The sequence below is a fragment of the Danaus plexippus genome, chromosome 25, assembly GCF_018135715.1.
Source record: "Danaus plexippus chromosome 25, MEX_DaPlex, whole genome shotgun sequence".
NCBI classification, from domain to species: domain Eukaryota; kingdom Metazoa; phylum Arthropoda; class Insecta; order Lepidoptera; family Nymphalidae; genus Danaus; species Danaus plexippus.
The window spans coordinates 5,115,480-5,132,797 of NC_083553.1; the positions used below are offsets into that span (position 1 = coordinate 5,115,480).

At 33.6% G+C, this 17,318-nt stretch overlaps 1 protein-coding gene across 2 annotated transcripts in view; it reads right to left on the minus strand.

Moving 5' to 3' along the window:
• LOC116775028 (RNA-binding protein fusilli) overlaps window positions 1-17,318 on the minus strand; it is a 51,891-nt gene that overhangs the window by 13,216 nt on the left and 21,357 nt on the right. For both annotated transcript variants that reach the window (XM_061524722.1, XM_032667812.2), the window contains exons 2-6: window positions 16,440-16,532; window positions 8,466-8,548; window positions 4,159-4,328; window positions 3,657-3,746; window positions 3,479-3,533 (exon numbers count right to left, since the gene is read on the minus strand). In XM_061524722.1, coding sequence (XP_061380706.1) covers window positions 3,479-3,533; window positions 3,657-3,746; window positions 4,159-4,328; window positions 8,466-8,548; window positions 16,440-16,532 — 491 coding nt within the window. The remainder of the gene's footprint in view (window positions 1-3,478; window positions 3,534-3,656; window positions 3,747-4,158; window positions 4,329-8,465; window positions 8,549-16,439; window positions 16,533-17,318) is intronic.

Genomic DNA, 17,318 nt, shown 5'->3' on the forward strand with positions numbered 1-17,318 from the left:
TGTTTTTCTCATTTAAATATAATAATTTTATTGCGTTTTAAGATCCTCTGAATCAGCGTGTGATATTAAGCTCAGTTCACAAATGTTACGTGTCATGACCTTCGGGATTATTTGGTTTTTGTAGAAAAAGAAATTTTTTTTCGTCTCCTCCTTTTCTTTGGCATATATTTTTAGTTTATTCTTAATATCTACATACATAATGTCTATTTTTTCTTCAATGTTATATTTTCTTTGTTACGTGTATGTTATCACAACAATATTGTTAGAGCACTTAGTACTAGTGGGAATCGTCAGACACGGACACTTTCAAGTTTTGACATTGATAACTATTTTGACGGAATCTAATACGAAAAGTCAAATAATTCCTATACATACATCCATGTACGTCACACGTGAATACCGTTGGTTTTTAGTTCGTCTGAGGATCGGTACCACTACTAAGATATACATATAAAATCCATGTCTCAGCTCCAATGTGTACCTTCCGTTATACCTGACGCAGCAAAACGTGCTATTGTAATATGAGTGTAACCGTCCCGAGTGTTTTGTTACACGCCTTTCGTAATTTTTACGCTCGGACATCCGTTTTTACTGCACCGTATGTTTGTTTAAACTAACTCAGTCCTAGCTACGCGCGTCGTAAACGTCTACAAAATCAAAATGGCCATCAAAATCCGCACACGAGTCGAAATCGAGCTCGCGACGTCTGTAATCAATTAAAAAATCCACACATTATAGGTACGTTATACTTAAAAATTATATACGCAAAATCCGCCGGTCACACGTAACATAGAAACATGCAAGCATGACTGGACAGTGTTTCAGCAAGGACACATCTCTTAAATATAATTTAAAAACTTAAAACGTGTTTCGTGATATCTCCAATGGTAATTATCAAGAAGCTATCAATTATTCACCTTTTTATCTTGACGCGATAGTTCAATACAGCACTCCACACAACACACGTCCACACAACAACACAGCCGGACGAAGAATGAGCCCCGCGCGACTCGCCGCTTGTAAGGGCTTACGATAACAAAATCTTCATGCATTAGACTATTATATAGACTCTATTAACATTCTTTATACATATATTTAATAATAATAATAATATATTGACGTTATTTCTTGACGATTGCGCCAAGAAATGCATGTTAGAATGGTTAAAAAAAAATTAAACTAATACCACCTACCATGTGATATAACGATATCTTAACGATATGTAAACAGTATCGTGGTAGAGGTGCACGGTCGTCACTTATCAGCCTATAAAATACACATTTCTCTCACCAAGTTATTAAACATATACAGATTTGGCTCCAAGATTTTTATATCACAGGTCACTATATGGTCTTTTTAAGACCTGTATGTATTTAGAGTTTCATAGAAATCGTACCAGCAATGATTGATTACAGTAACAAACATTAATATAAACTTTTTCTTATGTTTATTTATAAGCCCCCACATAAATTAGGGTACGACACACATTTAGTGACGTGACGGATCATTCAAAATTTAAACACGGATAAGACATTGTTCACTCTACTAATATAATAAAGCTGATCTTTGTACAATACCTTATACTTCACACACATATATTACAGTAAATTATTTTCTTTTATGAAATACTAGTTTTAACACGCGACTTCATTCTCGTGAACTTCGGTATTAGGCTCAGCGAGAAGTGTATAAGGTGTTTCCCAAAACAACACTTATGTTAACCAACCTTCAGCGCCATCTATAGTATGTGTCAGGAGACTTCACACAACTGTTACGACTTGGTCCTCATGTAGGGAACTACACGGAATGAAGGGATACATCACAACCTATGTCTTGTTCTGATGTCTAAGCTACATCCTTATGAGGGATAGTTTTATTAACTTATTAATATGTCATGAGCAACATTTTTTGTCATCATTTTTTGTATTACAGTTCAATGACCTAAAAAATGCAAGATGATTATTATATTACCTCCAGTCAAGTTTCTTGCGATGGCACTGTTCTTACCACAAGAGACGAAACCTCTCAGGGTGCGGGTGCCGGGTCCATCGCGTTGCAGGGAGAGGAGCTTCAACAGTGCCTGGGACTTGCGACCCAGGTGTAGGTTTAAGGGGCCTCTATCTATCGCGCGTTAAACGCTCACCTCCACCGTCCAAGCTCCTCTCTTTACCCAACCAAATATGAAACCAACCTGCTAGGGCTGCCTTCGACGCACGTTCCAAGAATGAACTAATGTTAGTTCTTGGCAGGCCTAAGTCTTTTAGCAGGTTGTAGAGACATTAAGCCGTTATACCTCTCGCTCCTACTTCTAACGCGTACAAATTTACAACGAACATATTCTTAGTGAGTTCGTTAGTGAACTCGTAATACTTATCGACCTTGATGGCATGGTCTTTGGGGATGTTGGTTTCCCAAGGAACCTCGAGCTCTATTAGTACAACGCGCTTTAAAATACACGATTATGTACATAAATATGTCCGGTCTGGAGGCCTACGCAAAAATATCCTCTGGTATTTTGTATTGCTTCTCATACGTATCCATCATTATAGTCCAATCCGGAGCCTCGTTAAAGATTGAGTAAGGCTTGACATTGGATTTTATAGCCCTAGTGTCTTCTCTCACAAAACCTATTTCCCGTTTCTCATTAAATAACCTAACGTTAATAAAATATTATGAAGATTTACGTATCCATAAAAACTGGTAACGCTGCGTAAGCCGTGACGCTGATGACTTGTAGTTAGCATACAGAATGCGAGTCTTAATACATCTCATTGAATATAAACTGAGCTTCGTGGGTATTGTATTAAAAAACACACATTATATATACATATATATATAATAATTAAACGTTATTTCCTCACAATATTTAATATCCAACATATACAAAAATACCAATTCCATTAGATAATTATTTATTAGTTCACTGTCAAATGTTGTAAGCCGTTAATAGCCTTTATCCGGGTGAAGGCTTCGCAGCCGACACCTCACACTCGAGCTGTTTATAATTTGAATAAAATGCATCAGATAAAACTAATGAGCATCAAATTAATGTTTAGAAACGAGAAAATATTAAATTCAAGTTGAAGTGTTGCCAGCTAATGTTTTATGTATATTTTTTTTATATTATTTATTCAGCTTAGTATATAATACATCATTGTTAAGACTTAAGATCCATTCTAATGTTTATCTTGCAAATAGCACGCCAATGTCAATGGTTCTCAGAAACTAGTAAACAATTTCCAATTCTCCGGGCGAGTGTTTAAGTACAGTACAAACAGACATACAGTGTTAACACACTTAAATATGTATTAGAGATTTCTAATATTTAAGGTACGGATACTTCATATATATGTATATATATATATATCTATATATTTGCATGAAAAGAAAAGCGCCGTGTAAAAAACAGTTTTATATACTCCCTGCGTGATTGCTCATCGTTTTTTATAAGGCGTTATTATTATTTTATTAAACTCACCATATTCCAGTTTCTAGGACCAGGTCGATCGTTTCTGGTAGTTCTAGTCTGAAGCCTGAAATGTCAGAATAATATTTTTGATATATATATATATACAATTTTTATTAATAATAGATACAAAGACCTTGAAATTATGATAATATATATATATATATATATATATATATATGTAACTCACCATCAGCTATGATCCTCTGTATAATGGCCGCCATATCCTTGACCTCGGCTGCATAGAAGTTGTCTCCGGTGTAGGGAGTTATGCCTAGATCTATACAACTATAAGGAACGCTTACATCTGCATACATATATATTATCTTTTTTATTTTTATTATTTTTCCTCATAAATAATTTACTAGTGTGGTTCTAAAATTGTATGGAAATCATAATTCAAATTTAATATTTAGATTTACACGAAATTTTAAATTTGTAATTACGTGATGTGAAAACTCTCGCTCAAAAGCATGAAATGGAGATCTAAGACTTGTATCACATTTAGCCCTTCCATTTCATATTCAGATCATTCTTCTGGCGTATCAGTTGTCATTGAAGATGTCTTTATTATAATCTTTATCACTTTACGAGTTATCTATTTTATGCGTACATAAAAATTTACATTAGCTACGACTCGGTGCTGCATTTTGTGACTGTCGTTTATGTTGAAGTTCTATCAAAAAGGATACATCCCATCATGTCGGAGATGCTGTTAGGATGGTCCGGAGGTGGCGGCTGGGACCTGGTGACTGCGCGGAGAGTGTACGCCCTCACGTACTCCTTGCGGAGGTCGTGGAAGCGGGCGTAGTAGGGCGGCAGAGTTATATCCTTCGAGCACGCTTCCGGATGAAGACATTGTCTGGAATCGCATGCGAGAGGTTCTACATAGAAGGTATTTATAACTATGGGGCTTTATTGTAATGTATATATTTCAGAAGAGAATTCTTAGGCATTTTGTTATTATTGATCTCCTAGTTCAATATTGAAGAGCTTTGTTTGAAATTTTAATTTAGGTTAACTTTTTTGTTACGGCCGTGTTAAATTATGGCCAAATATTTTGGTGTCCAACATGAAGGGACAAGTCTAGAATAGCTTATTTAGTCCAGACTAGAGCTCAATTGAAATGTACTCGTAGCTTCCAATATGAGGTCTAAGATTTTCGCGAGTTTTAATTTAAATGAAACTAATATTATTTTTAAAAAGCTACGTACTCGCGACGTTTCGGTTACTTTGCAGCGACCGCGATCACGGGCAGACGACATTTTTCATAGCTATTAACTAAGTTAGGGGTTTTTACAATTCCTTATCCTGTATTAAAATGATAGTCTCTCCTCAATTCCACCACTGAGCTAATCCAGATCGGAGCTGGTTCGGTTTATTTAAATAACGGTTACCTTTTAATTGCTTAACGTCGAATGCAATTTATCAGATTATGTAACTACATTACCAAACGTTTGAATTTTATATTCCATATAATGTGAAGGTTGCACAATAGTATACGATGTTTTCCTTTAAATAATTGTAGAATTACAAAATCTATTATTTTTTTTAAATAACATGAAGTGACGTCATGTGTTTTAATGAAATAAATACGTTGTAGAATTAAGGTTTCCAAACCGCGACTTAAAGGACGAGTCTCAAACGTTTGTCCAAATTAGCTATTGTGTTTCAGTACTACAAATGGGAATTTTATTAAGACTGTGACAGTGTCTAAGACAGATCTGATTTGTATAAACTCAATATTTTATTATATCAGAACAAAGGAATCACAGGTTATCTGAACAGTAAACATTAACTGAGGGCGTTACATGTATGTTACGTGTATTGATGATAGTGCCTGCATGTCGTTGGCCGATTATGTTGTGATCGTTGTAACCATCGCAGGTGATAAAGGTGATAAGAGGAATACATCTTATATATTGGAAGAGTAATTAGAAAGCGCATTTATCCACACTGAAACTACTTACCATTATATACCTGTATATATATATATATATATATATATATATACATTACTTATAATTCCTTATTACAGTTGAAACCTTTTGAACGAAAAATGTTTTGATTGGTCAGAACATCTTGGTTGTATAATCACATATCAGTAACAAAACGGACATACGAACACATAATTAACTTCTTTTTTTTATGTTAATTTTAATATATTTTTAATATGAATGTTATAATATGATAGTTTCTTAAGATCTGAAATATAACGTTGCCAAATTGTCCTCGGTTCAACGTACGCTACCGAAGCAGACACTTAGACAGCCCGACTAGTCACCAATAAATACATGCATATTCAAATGTGAAGTGTGTCCCGCGAACTATGTTCATAACGATGTATGGAGATCAGAATATATATATATATATATACGTTTGAAACGAAAAATAATAATGAATAGAGAAAAATTACACGCGATATTATTTAAAAGAGTGAATATGTGTAAGTAACAATATATTAAACTAAGAACAGCGAGCGGAACCGTCTCAACATATGATATGTATGTAAATATGTCATATTTTTTTTTAATATTTTTAATTTTATAAACACAAGCAAATAAAGTAAGCGTTACGGTCATATTGTAATTTGAAGATAAAAAGTGATTTCCTCAATTAATTCTGTTTTATTGTATTAATTAACACATAATGTAATCGTAAGGCGAGGGTAGGATGTAATACTAATATTATGTTACTGCATAGTGTGTACTGTGCACAACTTCAAGCTTGTATTAAATGTATATGAAAAAGTCACTTAATTTTATTTATTAAAATTTTTATGTTTAGCGTAAAATTTAATCATAATTTCGTAATTACATTTGCATTATAACTAACAAAAGGTAACTGAAATTATATTTTATAGCTAAACTAATTCCAGAGCGTTAGGTATTATTTGTCGATGCATCTCACGTTACTGCTAAACAGATTGTGATAAACCCTTTCCAATAATGTAGTTCAGACATCAGAATAGGACGTAGGCTATAGTTTACCCCTTCATTCCGTGTAGTTACGGCAGGATCAAGTGATGACAGTTGCATTGTGTGTGAAGTCACGTGACACATACTACAGATGGCGCTGACGGTTCGTTAATATATTAACTGTTTAGCACAACGAGTCATTTCTTGATGAGTATTTTTCCAAACTATGTGTCAGTCAAGAAAGATTGACATATTTATGTTTATAAAAAGAAATTAAAATTTTTATATCATGTAAATGTACTGCGTTTTTTTCCATGTCAACAATATGTGTCATAAGTATTGGTTGTTCGGATCAAGCCTTTGTTAGGTTAGGTTAAGTGAGGTTAGGTTAGGATTTCATCTGAACCGTTCAATGGTGTGTGATTACGCCATTGTTAGCATTTTTTGTGATAGCAGCCAACCCAAAACCTACATACATTTATGTAAATATTTAGGGACCATTGTAGTACTTATTGTATTTTTTGACTTTTGTCAAATTTTTATCTTCATCTATATATTATCAATCTGGATAATGTTTTTGAAATGATTTTACACTCGAATAATTTCGGGATAAATTTAAGATGCCCTTTGAGGTCTAGTTGCTTTATTTTGAATATTTAACATAAACAAGTACGATCATGATCTCTGATTTACATATTTTAAGGCAATTCGAAAGTATCTCTACTCCATTGACAGTAAGAATACAAAGCTTCATCGTAGTTGATTCACTCGTTGCTAGGCTTTGTTATATATATATATAACTTGTACCAATTTTCGGGGGTTATCAATTTCAGAACAATGCAACACAGCACATTTCAATGTGAATCGTTTTGGCATCGCGTGTTCCACGGAAAACAGATAATATCTAAAATATAAGGGTGGATACAGACTGGCAGACATTTTTACATCGTGTCTTAATAATAATACAAAAATTTTATACGAACGTACTGTACATATTATAGCATATTTTTATTAATCTATATCTTTTTAAAGAAACAATTGAAGTAAGAGTTGTCATATATAATTATGTAATTCTATATTATTGGTATATTTTCATATTTTGTTTTTATTAGGACCCGATAGTGTCAGGAAATAGGAGATAAATTTCAATAGAAATTATTTTCCACGTTATAAAATTTTCTCGATCATTGAAATTTGGGGTTGCTGCGATGAATTTTAAAGGAATATAATAACTGTTTAAACAAAGATTGTTAAAATTTCTTTATAAATAGTAATAAATAAAAATTTCATTGTCTAATAGTACGGAAAATATAAAAATATTATGTGAATAGCCTTACTACGACCTTCCTCAACTCAGAGTGGACGTCATTAGTGACTGTAATGCTACTAAATTACTTGATTGTTTCAAAATTACTAGATGCTCTCTTATTGTAAACATTTTTGACAATGCTGTAACCTTGGACGTCATACTTATATTGATATACTAGTTTTTTCCTCTGACTTCGTGTCTTCGATTTCGGAATTATGTTCAGAGACAAATGCATATGGTGTTAAAACAATCGTTAGACATATGAAACAAACGTCAGTTGCAAATATTGTATGTGTCACGTGACGTCATACACAATACAGCCCATATGACTTGATCCTGCTGTAACTATAAGGAATGGAGCTATTAATTATAACCTATGTCTTATTCCGATGTCCAAGCTATATCACTGTGAAGTTTCATCAGAATCCGTGCAGTAGTTTTTGAGTGTACCACCAACAAACCTACAAACATCCTTACAAACTTTCGAATCTATATTATTCGGATTATATACAAGGGACAAAACAATAAGAAATAGAAAAAATAAAATAAAATACCCTCTTTTTTGTACGTGTCACTGACTTGAATACATACTCGATTTCTTATAAATAAAAAAAAAATGAAATATTTAATTATAATCCATAGATCACGTGTATAGACAGATAATAAAAAAACAAACAAAATCCCCATAACAATATAAATAGCGAGAATTGTACGAGGAACGGAGTGTGTACATGCATTTGTTGAATGCTAGGTAATATATAAAAGTAGTCACCTGAGCGGCGGCTGACCGTCCGTGACGAGTCTGAACAGTGGAGAGAGAGGGTCCACCTGCAGGGAGTGGACGAACTCGTCCACCTGGAACAATACACACGGTAACTGTACATTGCTGGAATAGCTGGGGTCTCGGTCGAACTAAACGACTGAGTGATGGCAGATGTATGGTCTAAGATAATGTACAGAAAAGTTGTCGAAATAGAGGGTAGTTGTACTCTGATATCTCTGTCCGTGTAGATGTGTGTGTATTCGTAATTACACTGAAATTAATACTCGTTTTATAACCGATTATGATAAACCTCTTTGGATTTTTTTTTAAGATTCTATTTCATCTAAACATGAATGCAGTAAGTTTAAAAAGTCCGTGCATATTAAAATATATAACCAGTCGTATATGACGGCTGGGGAACTAGGCTCACTACGGCTGCTCTTCAATAAAGATGTGGCACACGCTATTAAATGTCGCTATCGACGCCATTTTTTAAATTTTCAGGTTAAATCACTTTAATAATAATAACAATTGAAGCGAGCGAAACCGCGTGCAAGCACTAGTTCACTAACTGTAGATGTAAGTTTGTGTGTATGGGATGTGTGTATGTATATTGTTGAATAAAGTTATAATGCAAATTAATTAAATGTAGAAAATGTTTTTCAAAAATCATAATTTTATTTAAATTTTCGAATTAAAAAAAACTTAAACAATCACAAACTCAGTGGCTATGAGAAGCAGAATATATATGCTTTGTTTGGAATTAAACGAATAGGTTACTATAGAGAATAACGTTAATTACGTTTGGACTAGTGACGAGGACAGAACCGCGGCGATTAGTTAGTGTTATTGTTGAATAAGTATCAAAATAATAATATTGTTTATATGGGTATACAGTGATATCTAGTGTTAATTTAAGTAAAACTACTTTATAAAAATAATTTATTGTCTGTGAAATACTTATGTGAATGGAAACATTGAAATAAATATTTTTAGTCTGTGGCGAGCACTCAGTTTTTTAAAAAAGTTATATATAGATATAAACAAGAAATAAATATTACTTGTACGTCCGTTAATTCATTGATTTAATACGAACTATCGGTTAAATCTGACAATTAAAGTATATATAATTATAATTTTTAACCAATACATAACATCGAGCGTCATCTCAGTTGATGCTGCGTCTCCGTCGCGTCTCCGTCTTATTTATCACACCATAAAGATATTTCTTATGTATTCAGAACGATTATCATTGTTCTGAATACCGCTTGTTCTAGAAACATCTAAATTAATATTATAATTACATAGAATTTAATAAATTCTAATAATTGTTTTTATGATGAAGTCATTGAAATATTTCCGACTCTATGTAGATTTTAACTTAAACGGTTTGACCGCAAACGCTTGGTTAGATTATATATATATATATATATATAATTGGAATCATATATAGCATTAAATAAATAAAAAAAATCTAAGATACATATTAACTGTTGATTGTTTATAGCTTTATGAGAACCTGCTTAAGAAAAACATAACTGACTTTTGAAAAAATCGAGTAACAAAAGCGAATTGAGCGAATATTCTAAACAGTTGATTAATATAATGATACGATTATGATAACTGTTACAATAAGACCTTATTGAGAAAAACATAGCACTGTGTAATTATGAGATAATCCACAATGTATTGTCAAGTAAATTGCTTGTGATTTTAATTCGACATTCATATAATAATTTCGGTGGCACTTAAATAACGGAACAGTATATATATATCTGAATTACTGAACCAATATCGATTCAATCGTATCCTTACGACTAGTTTGCGTGGTCGCAATACATAGGGAGTTTCCAGTATATGATCATCTTCACACATTGTACTGTCCACGGTATATGAAAAAAGTGTAAACTGTCTGTTTTTAATTTGATGATGTAACTCGTTGCAACGGTGTTTGAAAATGTCCCATGTGAACGCAGCCTTACACATATGGGCTCAGTATCAGTTCTACTATAACAAACAACAATTTTCTAGTATATATTCAAGGAGCGTTAAATATATTTATGTATTAATAAAAACGTTATACCGTCCGTGTTGAGTTTACGCAGCGGACTCGTACTATGTCCAGTTATGTAAGTACAGCCGAGCAACAGTTCCAGGAAACAAGACATGTCCCACACGTTTACTTTTAAAGTTATTTAATGATTCTTACCACAGTCAGCTAAACTGTTTTCTGCCAGATATTGTTTTTTTTTTCATAAACGTATCTACAATTAGTGCCCATTTTTATATCGCAAAATTTGTGATTTCATATTAAATATCTAAATCACTTTATTATTTCCGTAACATAAATCAAAACATCATTATCTCAATCCTTATCACTGATTATATTAAATTACTAGCGTATCATATAATCTATACACGTTGCAATGTTTTTAAACGTTGCCTTAAACGTCCAACGTCACCCGCGACATGTGTAAATGTCAGATTGACAGTTCCAAAGTAAACTTTCGTTTTTTTTTAATCACCTGCTTTCTCGATTTTAGAAATGAATCTAATGTATGTTTCTTTATCAATATTTTTTTTGTTTTAATGTCAGTATGACATATCAAATTTTTCCTCGCTTGAAACCCGATGTTAATGCGTTTTAATATTTATTTCAAAATTTTCTATGCATTAACCTAACGATGTGTAAAATCCTGTATCATGTATTCGTAAGCCTTGAACGTAGAAATGTATATACATTATAGCTTACAGTAGCATAGCTTTCATTGGATTAGATCTTAAACATTTACAGTAATGTTTTAGTACACAGGTATGTTTGTAGCAGACGAGACTGATGTCCGTACACACAAACTTAAGTACTCGAGTCCATTTAAAAGTATTTACGATTGGCATATTAGTTGAATATCTTACCACAAGTTCGGATCGTCAAACTATCAACATAGAGTTACCAGTTTCGTTTATATCCTATGATACTATCACGTGAGAAGATTTACGAATGAAAAACTGGAAACTCTCCGTATGTAGTGATTATGCAAACTAGTAATAAGATTGAACTATTAATTGATTGCTTGTACCTAATATAAGATTAATTTCAAGAAAAAATATTTAATTATAAAGAAAAGCATAAAATTATACGAAATAAAAACAATTAAATAAAACAGAATATCTAAATCTATCAAGATTTTATTGATACATACCACAATATTGAACGTAAGATCTCTAGAAATCTTTTGAGATTTTTATATTAATTCTGTTAAATAGTCTTCAATATAACAATACATATTACATGTACGTATATATAATATAAATATTTAAGACACGAGGAAATTCACTTTATAATTATAAATTAGTATTGACAGCCTCTTCCTCCACAGTTATAGGAATGTGGACTGACATGTTTTGTAACGGACTAGATAAACAAACATATTGTTATATTATATTAATCTCGTACTGTCCATATTCAGCTGTAACCGCTGCACCTGTACCTGTGTTATGCTGGAAGTAGGTATTACGCGATTATACCTATGTATCCAATAGCCCTATTTTTTGTTCCGTTCTAGTAAGTGATCTTGTACGAAATATGTACATTATGATATCATTTGTTATGACTTTTTATTGTAGTAAAACTAAATTTTGTTCCTGACTTAGAATTAGGTTCAGATATTTATACAGTGTGTTAAAAGACTAGATATGTTAACCAACCGTCAGCGCCATCTATAGTATGTGTCAGGAGACTTCACACAACTGTTACGACTTGGTCCTCATGTAGGGAACTACACGGAATGAAGGGATACATTACAACCTATGTCTTGTTCTGATTTCTAAGCTACATCTCTGTGAAGTTTCATCAGAATAGGTTTACTAGTTTTTGCGTGTAAGAGCAACAAACATACATACCTCCTAACAAACTGACGCATGTATTCCATTAATCTGTTGTATGAAGCAACAAAAAAATTATAATACACTATTATATATTTATAATGAAATAAAAAAAATTAAATTTTGTGTGAACATTACATATATAAGCCCACTAATACTTCAGGTCCATAAGTTTGTATGTACGTTTGTTCCCAATTACGCAGAAACTGATCATGAAATAACACGTGCTTTTAACAGTACAGATAGGTCGGTAGAATCAAACTAAAGATTTCATGACCGGGAATCGAAGCCACTAACAAACAGATTTAACATTTACGATCACGCGAAAAGATCATCATGTTGGCAGTTCATAAAAAAAACTATTTACCATACAGATGTTGTACTCCCGTTCGTGTTGAGTGAAACAATAAAAGAAAAACGATATAATACTTGAAATGTGTTATTGTATTCAAATCTATTTTTTAACTTGTAGCGTTGGGTAAGAAGGGTTTTGTTTTATGTATGTCTCTGTGTTACGAACGAACTAATGACCCAATTGTTTATTATACTAAAGTTATATATATATATAATTTGTTTCACTATATCATAATTTCTTAAACAACAAAGTATATACACAGATTATATTGTACCCAATACATATCATGAACCCTGACACCTGACCGTCATTAAAGTTGATGGATCGTTAAATAATTTTCTATTTTATGTCATATTTATTACACATAATAATTATAATTTATTTAAAAAAAAAACACATACATTAATATATAAAAATATTCCTAACAATGTATCAAAAATTTAGTTCAGTGTCATCATCGTCAGCCTATCGGTGCCCACTGCTGAGCAAAGGCCTCTTCTCACATGGAGAAGGTTAGAGCATTAATCACCACGCTTGCTCTTGGCGAATTGGCGATTTCAAACTGATGATTTAAAGTTATAAGTCCAGGTTTCCTCACGATGTTTTCCTTCACCGCCTGTCAGTGGTGTCTAAATTATTTTAGAAAGTACATATGACTCGGAAAAGATCACATTGGTACTTGCCAGGTGTAATGTAATAAATTATAATAAGTAACCCTAATATAGGAGACCTCTCAGCATTCCATGGATTCACCGTACGGATGGCGGGTCCATCACGTTGCAGGGAGAGGAGCTTCAACAGTGCCTGGGACTTGCGACCCAGGTGTAGGTTTAAGGTGCCTCTATCTATCGCGCGTTAAACGCTCACCTCCACTGTCCAAGCTCCTCTCTCTACCTAACCAAATATGAAACGAACCTGCTAGGGCTGCCTTCGACGCACGTTCCAAGAATGAACTGATGTTAGTTCTTGGTAGGTCTAAGTCTTTTAGCAGGTTGTAGAGAGATTTGGCTGTTACACTTCTCGCTCCTACTTCTACAAATTTACAACGAACATATTCTTAGTGAGTTCGTAATACTTGTTTAATTCGATGGCATGGTCTTTGGGGATGTTGGTTTCCCAAGGAACCGTGAGCTCTATTAGTAGACCGCGCTTAAAAATTCGCGAATATAAAAATATGTCCGGTCTAGAGGCCGATGCCCAAATATCCTCTGGGATTTTATATTGCTTCTCATACGTCTCCATCATTAATGTTCAATCCGAAGCCGCTTTAATAATAGAGTAAGGCTTGACGTTTGATTTTGTAGCCCTACTGCCTTCTCTCACAAAACCTATTGATCGTTGGTTCGTGGTTATATCTTTTTGCGCTCTTGCTACCGATAGACTAACCGCTTCACGTATGATTTCTAAAACCCTATCGTGACGACGCGAGTATTGACCGCTATCCTAGGAGTACCCTACATCCCACCAACCTTTAGATATTATAGAAAACTTTAATTTTGAGTAATATGACGCGATCGTATCACTAGCTACTCTTAAAAAGTTATACCATTTTAGCGCAAATAGCATTAGCTCGTGTTGTACCGACCCGAACGCATTCTCTAAGTCTATCTAACAAACTGTTATTTGCCTCTCGCTTTTTCTGGCTTCTTTTGAGCTCTCCGGCAACAAAGTGTTGTGTTCTAGGCATCCAAAAATCTCCGGTAAAAAACACTTAAAAAAAATATGTGTTCTTAAGCATGAACCGCGTTATTCTCGTTTGTAGGACCGAGAAAAAGATTTTAGCTACGGTGTTTGGTAAGGCTATCGGTCTAGTATCTTTCGGATCCGTAACTCGATATTTTTTGAGAATGAGGACAAAAATTGCTTTCTCGAAGGACTCCGGGATTTGCGTTCTTGACCAGATTTTATCGTATATATTTCTAAGATGTTTACGAACCGATGGACATTTTTTAAATACTATATATGGGATACCATCGGGTCTTGGTGCAGATTTAGACGATTTTCTCTTAATATGATAATCTATTTCCTCTATCGTTGGTGGAATTCAGGTTTTTCAGGTCAGGAATTTCAGGTTTTTGTCCTTGCGGATCCCTATATATTCTGAAACTTTTGGGCACTTCATAGGTGCTTCTAAAATGGTCGTAAATTAGTTCATCTGTCCAGAGAAGCTTTCCGCGTTCTTTCTTAAAAATGGTTTCGAGTACTCAAAGGTGTTTGTATCGAAATCTACTTCATGTTTTTCATGTTGTGATATTCCGCGGTTTGCGCCGATATTCCTTGAATTATTTTAAGGATTGATCTTAACGCCCTAGCTAGTTGGTAACTAAGGTTATTGTCGCCTAAGGCTTTGGCTATAAGGAACAATAATTCGCCGATTTTGATTTCAAATTTTAACCTACACCGTATTTATTATAAACAATATTATTTTAATATAATTTAATATTTTCTTATACATATTTATATGTTCAATAAATTAATGAAAAATATACATACGTTACGAATATTTATTTGGTGAGGTTTTCGTCTTGCTTATTTTAATTGACCTTTAATATTAAATTCGGTTTATAGAAGCTTCTAAATGAACCCTCTAAGACTTATATAACTCTTTATTATTTTTTCCCATATGTGAATAATAAAACAAAAGCAAAACAAAAGTTACAATCGAAAAATAAATGAAATACCGAATGTAACTTTTAAACGAAATGAGATCAGAACGTTGTCCTCGAGCGAGTTCTCAAGAAAACAGTTAACCTGTCTTCCTGACTACGTTAAGGCTACTGAACTTAAAAACTTATTTGGAGCAAGTTTTAATAGTCATCGATGGCTTGGCTTACCCGAGACAGACCATATCAAGACCGACTTACTCCCAATATTTTATATTATAACATTATTTTTAACATTAAACTGAGATAATATTTGGATTAAAATAAAAGTAGGTAGAAATATATATATAATTGTTAAGTTGGTTTGTGTATGCTTCAAAACCCCAAAATTTTGTGCACCGATTCAGGTGACATTTTGAGACGATATACAACACGCTTTAAGGATTGTTTTTATCTATTTTTGACGATACTAACATAGCCCTAAGTGCGCCATTAACCAGCCAAAACTCTGTAACAGCACACGACTCGCAGTTAAAAAATTAATGAACAAAATAATGGATGTAATAATTTTAACGGAGCCTTTCAAAGGTGAAGATGTCCTCATTCCTCGAATTCAAATGATCCCGACCGATACACTGTTTCAATATAAAAAATATCAATTACCAAATCGATTGGCGGTAACAGTCACAATTAACAAATCTCAAGGTCGATATTTAGAAACGTGTGGTCTAGATTAGGACGTGTATTGCTTTTCATATGGAAAATTGCATTTTGCGTTTTCCCGTGTTGGAAAATTGGATAGTCTCTATATACACAAACAGCGGGAAAACAAAAAATATTCTATACCCTATAGAAAAATTAAACTTTAATAAAACATACGCTGTCTTGTGCTGTTCACGGCGAAGCGTGGCAGGGCACAGCTAATATGTAATATATACATACATATATGCGTAAATGTATAGTGTATGGAAGAAGGTACTTTGCATTGATTAAGAGAAGCTAACATAGACATTCAGACTATCTAGACTAACGTAGGTTCAATAATTTTAGCACTTAGTCTTTATGCCATTTTAAACATATTTTAGAATAAGTCTGGTGTTAATGAGTTCGTAGTCTACGGTACATGTCGTGTCGATCACTAACCTGTTGCACCACTACATCCAGGGGCTGACCAGTCTGCAGCTCTTCGGAGGGCCTCCTCGTCGGACGGACAGCATACTCCCTCTCACCAATCACCTGGATCAAAGAAAATACGTACATTATAGACTTTTAAATAAAACCTGGGTCGAGATTGGCTATCGTTCTGCCTGATAGTAGTGGAGAATTAAGCTCTTCTTTTCCCTGCCTTGGTCCCACTGTATGTGTGGTCGGCACAATATGTTCTTGTCTTCCATTCTCGCCTTTCAGCCGTCATCTCAACGGTCACCCCTTTACTCATGTCATTCTTCACGCAATTCATCCATCTCTTCATAAGTCCACCTCGACCCACATATCCCTCAACATTCATATCTAACATTCTCCTAGTTGGCAATTAAACTGCAGGTTGTCAATTATCTACAGCAGTAATAGTATATTCATGTATAAAATTTTGAGTGTAAGGATCTCAGGTAAGAACGAACTGATCTATCCCTGGGCTGCACGTAACGAAGTCTCGCTTCATCAAAGGAAGTTTACAAAAAAATTCCACCTTAAGTCTGGTCATATGAGAAAATGGGGATAAAAGACTTACAAGCCTCGTATACTCTTCAAAGCGTATGATATAGAATATCGAGCCTCATTACTTTTTGCCTATGCTATACACTAGATAGGCTTAGACCAAATTGTGATCTACAATGAACCTTTTCACTCGTCTCTTTAATGAGCTCAAAGTTATATATATTCATCAGCACGGCTTATCATGACGGTATCATAACTATTATATGTGTGGTTAAGTTTAATCAGAAGGATAATCACACATTTAAATTTTAAAGCATAGATAATATTAGTCCTAAGATCATAATATTAGTCCATAGATAATATTAG